General features: G+C 36.1%; 2 protein-coding genes across 2 annotated transcripts; both read left to right on the forward strand.

The window, feature by feature from the left end:
• Nucleotides 1–2,001: 2,001 nt before the first annotated feature.
• LOC109173938 lies at nucleotides 2,002–6,036 on the forward strand. Its single transcript, XM_019323258.1, has 7 exons — nucleotides 2,002–2,262; nucleotides 2,604–2,776; nucleotides 2,855–2,907; nucleotides 3,079–3,199; nucleotides 3,349–3,471; nucleotides 4,250–4,418; nucleotides 5,754–6,036. Exons 1-7 carry the CDS (start codon nucleotides 2,098–2,100, stop codon nucleotides 5,937–5,939), a joined length of 990 nt encoding a protein of 329 aa, XP_019178803.1. The 5' UTR covers nucleotides 2,002–2,097; the 3' UTR covers nucleotides 5,940–6,036.
• Nucleotides 6,037–8,323: 2,287 nt separating this feature from the next.
• On the forward strand, nucleotides 8,324–12,956 carry LOC109173937 (RNA polymerase sigma factor sigB). Its single transcript, XM_019323256.1, has 7 exons — nucleotides 8,324–8,674; nucleotides 9,721–10,016; nucleotides 10,208–10,801; nucleotides 10,929–11,159; nucleotides 11,274–11,414; nucleotides 12,086–12,286; nucleotides 12,391–12,956. Exons 1-7 carry the CDS (start codon nucleotides 8,581–8,583, stop codon nucleotides 12,670–12,672), a joined length of 1,839 nt encoding a protein of 612 aa, XP_019178801.1. The 5' UTR covers nucleotides 8,324–8,580; the 3' UTR covers nucleotides 12,673–12,956.
• The last annotated feature ends 302 nt before the right edge of the window (nucleotides 12,957–13,258 follow it).

Below are 13,258 nucleotides of genomic sequence, written 5' to 3' on the forward strand. Positions count from 1 at the left end.
GAAAAATTATGGAATCACAAAATTCTTACTACATCCTATATCTGTCAGTATGCAAGCACTTATCTATTTGAATGGTCTAATGCAAATCTTACTATTAACTCCACTGCCAGGGCCCCAGATTATAATGAAGCTTGGACCAGACCTCCTCCAGGCATGCACAAACTCAATGTCGGCGCTGCACTTGATGTTGCTAACAAGAAGATGGGCTTCGGATTTGTTCTTCGTGATTCCACTGGTTCGCTGGTTGCAGCTCGACGTCTCCCATGGTTTTCTATTTTCAAGCCGAATGAAGCTGAGGCAATTGGAGTTCGTGAAGCATTGAAGTGGATCAAGAGCTTAAGAATTGACAATCTGCAGTTGGAGAGTGATTGTCTCCAAGTTATTAACAGCTTATCCCATGCGCATGATTTATTTTCTTCTTTTGACTTAATTGTTAATGATGTTAGGAAAATAGCTTCAAATTTTAGTAACTTATGCTTTTTGTTTGCAAAGCGGTCTGCGAACAGGGTTGCCCATTTGTTAGCTCGGGAAGCCCTTTCTATACCTGACTGTTCAGACTGTTCACTGTCTCCTTTTCCTTCCATTGCTCATGCTTTGAGCATGGACTCTACTTAATATAGCTTTCGTTCTTTTGCTTAAAAAAAAAAAAACAAATTCAACATGTCATTTTCTTTTCTTTTTTATATTTTTTTTAATCTTATGTGTTGCTAGTCTGACAATTGGGCAACTATTGTGCCAGCACAAGTCTTGTACGTTTTTATTATACTAGTATTCTACTCTTGTTATGCACGGTATAGAATTTAAATAGTTTTATTGTTGATAAAATTTTAAAATATAAAATGATATAACAAGCACTAATTCTAAAAATTCATTGCAAAATATATTTTTTGTCTTGCAATATTGAATTTTTTTTATTATATCGATAGTCACAATATTTTACGAAAAAATATTATAAAACATTGTGTTATTGATTACAATATGGGATTTAAAAATTTTAAAATTAAATAATTCAAATATACTTATAATATAAATATAATTATGCAAATTATATAACATAAAATATTAATATGCATAATCCATATATATATATATATATATATATATATATATATATATATAAAACATAGTGGCAATTTGATATTTTTGTGTTTAGGTCAAACTTAAGGTGCGTAGTTTTTCCTTCTTAAGGAGTTAAGGTGCGTTGTTTTCCTTCTTAAGGTGCTATGTTTTCCGTTTTAAGGTGCGTTGTTTTCCTTCTTAAGGTGCATTGTTTTCCTCTTAAGGTGCATTGTTTTCATTCTTAAGGTGCGTTGTTTTCCTTCTTAAGGTGCACAATTTTTTACAGTTTGTTTCTTTAGTTGAGGAAGGTAGGTTTTATTGCTTATGGGTGGCCAGCTCTGGTGTTGTCTTCTTAAAATCAATTTTGTCAACTTTTACCTCACCATCAATTAATTCATAAACATACACGACAACTCGTAAGCCATCGATGTCCATGAGAACAAAACTGGGGTTACACATTATAAGTAGCACTGCTGTGAGCGCCAGTAGCAGATCCTGGGTTTATAACTAATTAACACCTTTTTTTTTTTTTTTTTTTTAATTTTCAATTTTCATTATTCATTTTTGGAGGGTTTTAGAACAGTAAAAAACAATAGCATGGTTTTTAACTGGTTTGGGACAAGGTTTTTGGGAGAATTTTGTCCCTGCAAATGCTTGGATTTTGTCAAAAAAAAAAAAAGAAAAAGAAAAATAGAGACTGTGATAATTTTTATGTATCTTTAATTTTTAATTTTAACCGCTTTGTAATTTATTAATTTTTAAACCGCTTTGTAGTTTAATTTTTAAATTATAGATTTTTTTTTCATTTTAATTAATTAGGTGTACATATGTTTATTTCAATTATTTTCTATTACAATTATAAGTTAAAGTAAAGTTTCTAGCCAACTTTTTATTATTTTGTTTTACAATTCCAGTATGTATGTTTATTTACAATTCCAGTAGGTATGTTTATAGAGAGTATGATAACGTGGTGGTTGCAGCCTGCAGGACCTGGCGACTAACAGACCACACAGTCACTCCTACGGCTGTGTGGAGAGGATGGCTATGGCTGTGTCATGGTCGCCACCCACCACATTTTCACCATCGCCTAAGTTCAAATCATTAGGACGGCGCCATTGCCGCTGCTCTGCAATTTCCCAAGCAGATGGATCTTCCTCGCAGCCTACCACTTCCTCTACTTATCGCCCTGCTGTCATTCTTCCAGTTAGTCTCTCTCTCTCTATATGTGTGTGTGTGTGTGTTGGTGTACTCGATAAACTAGCTTAATACTTGATAATGGTGCTCCATCAATAACAAATTAAAAGCGTTTTTGGCAGGAAATTTTTTTGTCCTTTTTCATGTAAAAGTTCAATTAAAGTGGTGAATAGTTGGTTTGTTGGACAGGAGTGATGAATTCTTCTTGGGATTGTTCGGGTGGTCGTAATTTTGTGTGGAGAAAAATGGGTTTCAACATGTTTTAAGCATATTTCTAATTTTCTATGGCACTGGCTACTGATAGAGTGAAATATTTTGTATTGGGAATGGGAATTTCTTGTTTGCTGCAGGGACTAGGAAACAATTCCAACGATTATCAGAAATTGGCTCTCATATTAAAGGACTATGGAATTCCATCAGTGATTGCAAAGGTTTCAAGAATTGATTGGCTGAGGAATGCTGCAGGTTTGGCAGATGCAAATTATTGGAGAGGAACACTCCGTCCTCGGCCCGTTCTTGATTGGTATATAACCTTATTGCCATTGCGATCTTCCTAGTTATCCAAGTTTAAGCTAAGTGTTCTTTAAATATTTGTTTTCAGGTATTTCAAAAGAATTGACGATGCTATCAGTGAGGCAAAGAATTTGGGTCAAGGTTTGTGATCTATGTCTATACTTCTTAGCTTTACATTATTGTAGTTATATTGGTTGAGATATCCGGTTCCACAATTGACAAAATCCTCTCACATTGGTCGACATATCCGGTCCTTTCTATTTGTTGTTAGTATATGTTACAGTCTCATAATCTAGCCAATGTTTGTTGTAGGTGGGAGTGGGGCTTTATCCTTTATTGGCCATTCCGCAGGAGGATGGCTAGCACGTGTTTATATGCAAGAGTTTGGGCTATCTGGCATCACCCTGTTACTGACTCTGGGGACCCCTCACCTGTATATATAACTACTAATTAATCTATATATGGTTCACTTTTGAGCCTGTGTACTTCCTTGTTTATGTTTGTGATAGATACATGTTTCACAGAATGCTGTGGAGCTAGGTTTTGGTCAAACGTGTGATGTTGAAATGTTTTTCCTACCAGCCCACCACCTAAAGGCTTGCCGGGAGTCATTGACCAAACAAGGGGCCTATTGGATTATGTTGAAAAGCATTGTGCAAAGGCTGTTTATACTCCAGAACTTAGATACGTATGTGTAGCAGGAAGGTAATTTACTTTCTTCTCCTTCTCCCAAATTCTGCTTATTGAACCAGTGAGTTAAGTCGATCAGTGCGGGTAGCCGGGTAGGCAATTTACTTTCTTGTTCATGTTGTGACTTGATCATCCATCCAAGGTGGTACAAGCTTTTGTAGAAAGCCAGGACATAGCTAGTCAATGAACTATTTGAACTTTTTTTTTGAATACTATTGACCCTATTACAAGGTAGTATCTGTTCTATACTTTCTCTATCTAATGCAGCCCAAGAGTCAAGACCCCACCACCGGGGTTCGATCCTATAACCTTCCCTCAAGGGGAGCCATAGAGGTGCCATCTGAGCACAAGGTGCTTGGCACTATTTGAACCTTATATGCTCTTCCTGTAAGCCAAATCCATTTGGGGGTCTCTTAAGTCTTGACTGAATCCTTGAAACGTTCTACTTTCACATATTGCTAGAATAACCAACATGCCTGTTATAAATTTACAATCGATAGCATTTCTTTCTGATGCATGTCCGGCGAACTCTAGATGAACTAAGAACAGACTAAAATTGTTATTTCTTATAGAGGTTAAGTTTAAACATGATATATGTGCTTAGTTCATCTCAGCTGCAACTAAAGATTGCAGTTTTGTCCTAGTTGATCAGTTAGAACTGAAGGTGCATGCATATATACCAAGGAAACGTTGTGTTTTAACAAAATAAGACTGGAGTTTATGTTCAATTCATCTTGTACTCTACTTCCGGAACTGTTGAAAATTGGAAGCTGAATGGTCATCATGACTACAGGTACATTCAGGGCGAACGTTTCCTTGGCTCCGATACAAATTATGGCTCCACGGTTTTGGTTGATGTTAACCAGCCATTGCCTGATACTGCTGCTCTAAGAAGTATGGACACATCTACTGCAACACCTAATACTTTGCAAGCACGATTTGTTGGTCAAGGCTACAAACAGGTAACCCTCTCTGAAATAAAATTTGATATAAAAATTATTGAACCTTTCTCTGATGACCAGTGTTCTCATCTGGTTGGCCTACCTTTGATTATCGATTTAATATCAAATTTAGTCCTCAATTATAATTGTTTTTCTCGATTTAGTCATTGATTCTAATAGCCAAATACTCAATTAGGTAAAAACCCATCAAAGGCAATGACCTAATTAAGCACAAAAAATTGTTTAAGAACTTAATCGAGAAAAATCACTATAATCTATGACTAAATTGAATATTAACTCTTTGATTATCCTTTGGTTTCTACCTTTCAACTCATTTTCTTCGTTTCCATGTTTATATTCCCATAAAGAAACTGGAATACTTTTCCTTGAAGATTCTGATTCTTGAGCATATAATATAATATATAAACGTAAACATGTACAATCCAACTATCAGCTTAGACTTTTAGTTGAGATTGAACACATGCTTCAAAAAGGCCATTGGTTCGTGTGAGGGGACGTATTGAGCATATAATATATAAACATAAATGTGCAATAATCCAACTATTAGTTTAGACTTGAGTAAATACCTAAAATGGTCCCTCGACTATAGCTAAATTCACAAATTGGTGGCTTTCAAAAAAAAAAAATTCACAAATTGGTCCTTGACTTTCAATTTTAACCAATTAAGTCCTTAACTTTGTAATTTTAACACGATTTGGTCCTCCGTCTATTTGATCGTTTGTTGACTGTGATTTTTGAGGATATATATGTAATTTCATGGTCCATCGTCGATTTTTTAAGGTTCCGGTTGTATTTTTAGACCACACTGTTACATTTGGATCCACCGCCAAAAGCAATCTGCCAAATCCTGTCGCCTTTCTTCATCCTCCCTTTGGGTTCAATGTAGTTGAGTTCGTACCAGAGTGAAGAAGACAACGTGTTTCCGAACCGGTGCAGCGTCATCTTAGAGGCCTCCATGTGTTCCGATGAGAGCTGCAGGTTCTTTTGGAGATGGTCGATGACGGCGCGGGCGCGAGCGTTAATGCAGAAGTGTTCGAAGGACCAAATCGTGTTAAAATTGTAAAGTTAAGGACTTAATTGGTTAAAATTAAAAGTTGAGGATCAATTTGTGAATTTAGCTATAGTTGAGGGACTATTTTGAGTATTTACTCTTTAGACTTTTGGTTGAGATGAAACATATGCTTCAATTACCCTATGTCGAAGGTCATGGGTTCATGTGAGGGACGTATTGAGCATATATAATATATGAACATAAATGTTCAATTCAACTATTGGCATAGACTTTTAGTTGAGATGGAACACATGCTCCAATTTTGACTATTATAGAAGTTTCAGGTTTGTGGGCAAGCTGATGTTTGGGGTGATGGAGTTGTGCCTGAAATCTCAGCACACCTGGAAGGCGCTCTTAATATAACTCTGGATGGAGTTTACCACTCACCTGTCGGTTCCGATGACACCACGAGGCCATGGTATGGCTCTCCAGCCATTGTTGAAAAATGGATCCCACATCTCCTTAACTAATCTATAAAGTAATGAACCAAGTGAAAACTAGACTGGCAGTGTAAGCTTTTGTATATGCTGTAGTTTCATTTTATATACAATGTAGTTTCATTACAACACAATTACAGTATCATTTTGATATAACTACAGTTTCATTTGATAATATACACTCAATATGTGAGATATGTTATTCAGTTTCTTTTTATACATACTGTAGTTTCATTTAAGCAAAAGTAAAATATTATTTCTATTAAATTACAGTTCTATTTGACATTCAATTTCATTTTATACATACTGCAGCTTCATTTTAACACAACTAAAGTATCATTTCAATTCAATTACAGTTTCATTTGATAATATAAACACAATATGCGAGACAATTTTATTTTAGATACACTGTAGTTTCATTTTGTTATGAACAAACAAAAAATACGGGATCATATGATTATGGCACATTAGTTGAGAATTAAAATGAAGTTCGCTCATTCCAAAAATTAAAGCAAAAACTTCATAGTGTTGGGATAATTGACAAATTATATCATGGATCAGGGTTCAACTTACACCGTAGACTCTGGTTTAATGCAATATTTAAATTATGTTGTTTCAATTAACAGTATGTTATTTGCAGACATATAATATGTTAACTGCAGATATATAATATATTAAGTGTAGTAAGTACATAATTTTTTAACTGAAGACACATAATATGTTAATGAATGGCACAATTTAAATATTGTTTTGGACCAAAGTTCACAATGCAAGGTGGACTATGGTTCATGATATAACAATTGGGGATAATTTTAGGACAATCATTATTCTGTGGACTATAGTATACACAGTTGTGCAGACCACAAATAAAAAGTACATTATTTGTATACATAAATTACATTAATTGAAATTAAAGTGCATTTTTTTTTTGTATATTATCAATTAATGTATATTAGTAAACATATAATGCACTTTTATATTAAAAATGTACCATGTATTCATGGAAAGTGCAATATTTGAGTACTGAAATGTACCTTTAGTACACAAATAATGTACTTTTAATATATTAAAAATGTACATTTTTATGGCCCACACAACATTGCGTGGACCATGATCTACATAAAAACGATTGTTATACTGTGGACCATGGTCCGAAAATGACGCTGTTTCTTTAAGTAAAGAAACGATAGCTGTTAAATTTTAACAAATCCCGTACTTTTGGTATGTTCAGAACAACATGAAACTACAATGTATCTAAAATGAAACTATCTCGTATATTGTGCTTATATTATCAAATAAAACTGCAATTTGAATTAAAATGATACTTTAGTTGTGTTGAAATGAAACTGCAGTATGTATAAAATGAAATTGAATAACACGTCTCATATTGAGTGTATATTGTCAAATAAAATTGTTATTGAATCGAAATTATACTTTAGTTTTGCGGAAATGAAACTACAATATGTATAAAAAGAAACTGAATAACATGTCTCACATATTGAGTCTATATTGTAAAATGGAACTGCAGTTATATCGAAATGATACTTTAGTTGTGTTGTAATGAAACTACAGTGTATATAAAATAAAATTGAATAACCATTTCACGAAGCCTCTATTTTTTGTGTGTTCATAACAAAATGAAACTACAGTGTATCTAAAATGAAACTGTCCTACATGTTGTTTTTATATTATCAAATGAAACTGTAATTGAATTGAAATGATACTTTAGTTGTGTTGAATGAAACTGCAGTATGTATAAAATAAACTGAATAATATGTCTCACATATTTGAGTGTATAATGACGAATGAAACTATAGTTATATCGAATGAAACTGTAGTTGTGTTGAAATGAAACTACAATGTATATAAAATGAAATTGAATATCTTATACAAATAGAGTTACTTTACGTTGAACGCGCGGAACGAGTGCCGTTTCTTTTCAAAATTAAAAGAAACGGCACTCTTTTGGACCATGGTCCACGGTATAATTTGCCCACAAGAAATGACAAATTATATCGTGCACCAGAGCACACAATGCATTGTGCACCCTGGTCAAAATGATGTCATTTTGTATTTATTTTATTTTTTTAGAAATTTCGTTTCTCGTTTCTGCCGTTAACTTCTAAAAAAAATATAAATTCCCTGTTTCGAATGTACATAATTGTATAATAAAATACACATAAACTTATAACATAATACACATAATACACAAACTCTTAACATAGTATACATAAACTCTTATCTTAACATAAAAATGACGTCGTTTTGGACAGGACGCACAATGCATGTGAGTCCCGGTGCACAATATAACGGTTGCACAAGAAATTGGTAGTTTCAAATTGGGCTTGAGGTTTGTATCTAACCCTGTTCATGAAAGCCCATATAACACTATAAAACGAAGCAAAAAGCCCGCGATGCTGTCTCTGACTCTCTGAGCGACTGTGTCGTCCTCATTCATTCCGGCTAAGGTCTCTTATCCGGTTTATCATCTTCTGTATCAGACACTTCACTCTTTCTCTCTCTCTGTGGGACATGCTGTTTCCGGCGTCTTTCCGACTACTGATCGTTTCATAGGCGGCTGCTTTGGCTTCATTGACTGCTTTAATCCGTATGATAACGATAGAGTAGTGTTTGTTGCATATGAAGAAGGTCCATATGATTCTGTAGAAGGAAAATGTCTTGCTTGTTGCCTCAATTCAAGTGCTCGCCGGACACTTTCGCCGTCAAAAGAACTCCCCACCACCACCACCAATCCGGCATCCATATCCGTCAGTCTTTATCTCCCTCAATTATATAGAGTCGTGAGGATGAATTGTTGAACTGACTAGCTAGTTAGCGTTGTTCATGTTGAATGCCAGCGTTTAATCTTGTCGGTTTGCATTTTTATTGAATTGTGTTGTCAAATGGGTTGCAATTGTGTGAACTTTAAGTTGATTGCTTTAGATTTCAGCTGAATAACATGATTGCTTGCTTCATTGGATAAAGAGTTTTACTTCTTATATCCAGCTGTGGATTTTTCCAACTTCTAAACTGACCTTATCAGTTCATACATTCTTCAAATAGCAGGCCTAATTTCTCTAATTATGCACAAATCAGGCAGTTTTTCTTCCCCTCAATCCTTAAGATATCAGGAACATTTTACATCCAGATGTGAATTTTGCAGACTTGCAAGATGGCCTCATCAGTTTCCATGATTCCTCATATCTGATGCATAATTTCATTAATTAAGGCATAAATCTAGCAGTATTTTTTTTTTCAAATCACAATATATTGTTGTTGCCAGTTCTGGTGCAGAATGTCAGGTGAAATATTTGGGAAGACAGACTAGATTTATGATTTTAGATCCTTTGAGAAGAAGAATATATGAACCTGAACTTTGACTAGTGGTGGGACTTGATATAATTTTTCAGAAAGAATGTACTCCCTACTACTTTGGTATATTGTCATTGGTAATGAAAATGTTTTGGAAAATATACCTTCATGTTAATTATCACTTGCAAAGGTTGACAAATCGTATATTTTAAACATGCTTGAATTGTTTTTTCTGCACTCTAAATCCTTTAGCAATTAATTCGATGGGATGCTTGTAGTTTAGTTTTCTTAGATTACTATCAGGCACCCCTAGTTACATTCTGTACCAAACCAGTTTGTCTTTTAAAGATATTCCTTATGTGTCCTCATCAACAATACCTGGAAGTGGTAGATGCTAAGAATGACAAGTTTATAATGAAGTTCCTATACATTAGAAGTCGATTATTAGAGTGCCTTGAACGCTGCTTTCTATATCTGTTTATTTGGTGTTACTGAATTGCAGCTAAGGTTAGGCACCCTGTTTATTTTCGGACGCAATGCATCTTATCAACTGCATCTCCATCAGCATCAACAGCAACAGCGACTGTGCTCGAAATTGAGAAGCTAGAATTACCATCTTTAGATCTTTGCTCAGATTCTATTGATGGAGATCGATCATGGAATCCACCAACATCAGCGGTGACTACTTCTATGCTTGACATGGAGAAGTTAAATTTACCATCTTTTGAGGATTACTCAAATTCAGTTGCTGCAGATCGACTGTGGTCGTACACTGGTGCAGTTGGCCCGCCTACAGAGGTCAGAAAGTTATATTCATATGGTACACAACTATAGAGACCTAATCTATTGGAGGATCCCAGTTCCTAAAATTATTTCATCTGGATCTAATTCTCGGCCTAAACAACAATATCGCCTGTTATGTGAACTATATTGTCTTAGTTACTTTCACCTGATGACAAAAATAAATTATTGATGTGATGTTCTTGTAGGCAAACTCAAAAACTGCTTTTCCCGCGGAAACTCTACTCACTAGTGAAGAGGCTGTTATAGCCGCAGCTGCATCTGAAGCAGTTGCTTTAGCAAAGGCTGCACTGAAGGTTGCAAAAGATGCAGCCTTGTTGGTTGGTGGTCATAATTCGTCCAAGTTAGATGATAAGCATATAGATACAGCAGATAGTACCCTGTTTGATAGGGCTCGGTTGGTTGAACCTGGTGAAAAAGTAGGCGAGGCAAAGATAAATGGAATCAGTTGTAACGGAAGTAATGTCTATGATTACCACTACACAAAATCTGATGATGGGGAGCCCACACATGAAGAGCTGGAACTTCTCCAAGCTCAGCTTTCAAAGAATATAGCTGTCAGATCCGAACGTCAAAAAGAACGAAAAGCTAGAAGGGCTAATGCAGCAGAGAGGGCTGCAGCCAATGATGTGTCTGTGAAATCTGGATCTGCCCGCAGGAAAAAGCGTGCTACTGTACAAGACATAGATTTCTCTGATCCGTTGCGATACTTGAGGGCAACTACCAGTTCTGCTAAACTTCTTACAATATCTGAAGAGCAGCTGTTTTCAGAAGGAATACAGGTGCTTTAGGTTCTAATATTTTCTTTTGTGCTTATATCTGCTCATCATTTCATGTTACTAATCATAACAATTTATGTGCTGCTTCTCTACATCTGACATCATCTTTTATTCACTAAAAACTATGTAGGACCTAAAAAAATTAGAAAGTCTCGAGGAGGAGCTTAAAGAGCGATGTGGTGGTCAGCCCACTTTTGCACAATGGGCTGCTGCGGCTGGAGTTGATCAGAAAACCCTAAGAAAGCGCTTAAACCATGGTATTCATTGCAAAGATAGAATGATCAAGAGCAACATAAGACTTGTTATATCCATAGCTAAAAATTATCAGGGAGTTGGGATGAATCTTCCAGATTTGATTCAGGTATCTATGAGGACACTATTTTGTATACCAAGATTGTAACTCTGGAAGGATTTAAACCATTGTAAATGGATCTATTGGTTACGTTACCAGAAGAATTTTTGAAAATTTTCACAGGAAGGATGTCGAGGGCTAGTTAAAAGTGCTGAGAAGTTTGATGCTTCAAAGGGGTTCAGGTTCTCCACATATGCTTACTGGTGGATTAAGCAGGCAGTTAGAAGATCTCTTTCACATCAATCCCGGACAATTCGACTGCCCGTGAGTATTCTTCTACTCTGACTTGGCATATATTTATAATGAAGTTAGCAATGGGAAAAACAGTGCATTTGGACCCCTCTCCCTCCCCCTTCCCAAAACAAAAAGGAAAAAGAAAAGAACATGCAAGAAATGAAGGAAATATCTCGGGGTCCTTGGACCCCTCCGTAGAACCTAGGGATGGCAACGGGGCGGGGCGGGGAGTATACTCCCCGTCCCCGTCCCCAAAACCCCGACCCCATCCCCGTCCCTGTCCCCATCACCGGCGGGGAATTGAAAATATTCCCCATCCCCAACCCCGCGGGGAATTAGGCGGGGACGGGGATTTCCTGTCCCCGTTCAATTCTTAGTCAAAATTTTAAACTAGTGTAATTATTAATTTTAAAAACTAAAAAACTTAAATTTTAATAATATATATATAAAAACTTCCCCTCCCCGCCCCGCCCCGTCCCCGTCCCCGACGGGGAGTTACAAACATTCCCCGTTCCCTGAAAATTTTCTACATCCCCGTCCCAATTGGGACGGGGATCCCTTCGGGGACAGGGCATATTGCCATCCCTAGTAGAACCAAAAAAGAAATGATGGAAGTATAAAAGATTAACAATTGTAGGGGTGTATTCCCTTAAGCTTATACTCTCGTTTCGTGTATTTAACCATTAATATTCTATTTGCAGTTGCACATGGTTGATGCAACATATAGAGTAAAGGAGGCAAGAAAGCAATTGTATATGGAAAATGGTAGGCATCCTGATGATGAAGAAGTAGCAGAGGCAGCAGGTTTGTCGATGAAGAGGCTCACTGCTGTGATGCTAACTCCTAAAGCTCCGAGATCTCTTGATCAGAAAATGGGAATCAATATGGATCTCAAACCTTCGGTTTGTCCTCTTATCTTTCTCCTCACTTCATGCATCCATCTTTAGGATGCATCCAATGTCCATAACGCATTCTTCCATGTTCATGTGCCTTTTTTTTTCCTTAGGAAGTGATTGCAGATCCCGACGCTGAAACATCTGAAGACTTTCTGATCAAGCAGCTGATGAGAGAGGACCTCGAGAAGGTCTTGGACACTTTAAATCCGAGGGAGAAGCAAGTCATAAGATGGCGTTTTGGAATGGAGGATGGAAGGATGAAAACATTACAAGAGATCGGGGAATTAATGAACGTGAGCCGGGAGAGAATCCGACAGATTGAGATATGTGCGTTCCGTAAGTTGAAGAGCAAGAAAAGAACAGAACACTTTAAAAAGTACTTAACTGCTTAAATTTCCATACATCCAGAATCTAGGTTTAGCTTCTGCTGCTCACCATCAATTGGGGTTGCATTTGTTTGGTTGAAGTCGGGCTCGTTTAACGCATTTATTCTTCTTAAATGATTCCTTTTCTGCCTAGCCCTCTTTCCTTTCACAGCAGAACTGTAGCATAACACTGCAAATGGTTTGTGCATAATAGTATATTTCAGAAACTTTTGTTCAGATTTAGCTCATTGGAGTTGAATCATGTATGTTGGAACAGATGTTATGTTCCAGTAATTGTGTGTTGATCTGAATATTTGGGTCACCTGTGTGTAGACATAGAGCCAGGGTACATTTACTAACTAGAGAAAATTTTTATTTTCTTGGATAAAAGAAAACGAGGAATAAGTTTACTAAAAAAAATAAAAAATTAGAGAATTAAAATGAACAAAATTCATGCGTCTTGCAGTTACTTAGGTTCTAGAGAGAGCTGAGAAATTTTATTTTCACTGAAATTTTCAAGAGATATCGTTTATGTTCTTTATTTATTTTCACTGAAATTTTCGACAACAATTAGGCTTGTTTAATGAGTAGTTATGCTGTGCATGGTGCATAC

This window comes from Ipomoea nil, unplaced genomic scaffold, assembly GCF_001879475.1.
Source record: "Ipomoea nil cultivar Tokyo-kokei standard unplaced genomic scaffold, Asagao_1.1 scaffold0505, whole genome shotgun sequence".
Lineage (NCBI taxonomy): Eukaryota > Viridiplantae > Streptophyta > Magnoliopsida > Solanales > Convolvulaceae > Ipomoea > Ipomoea nil.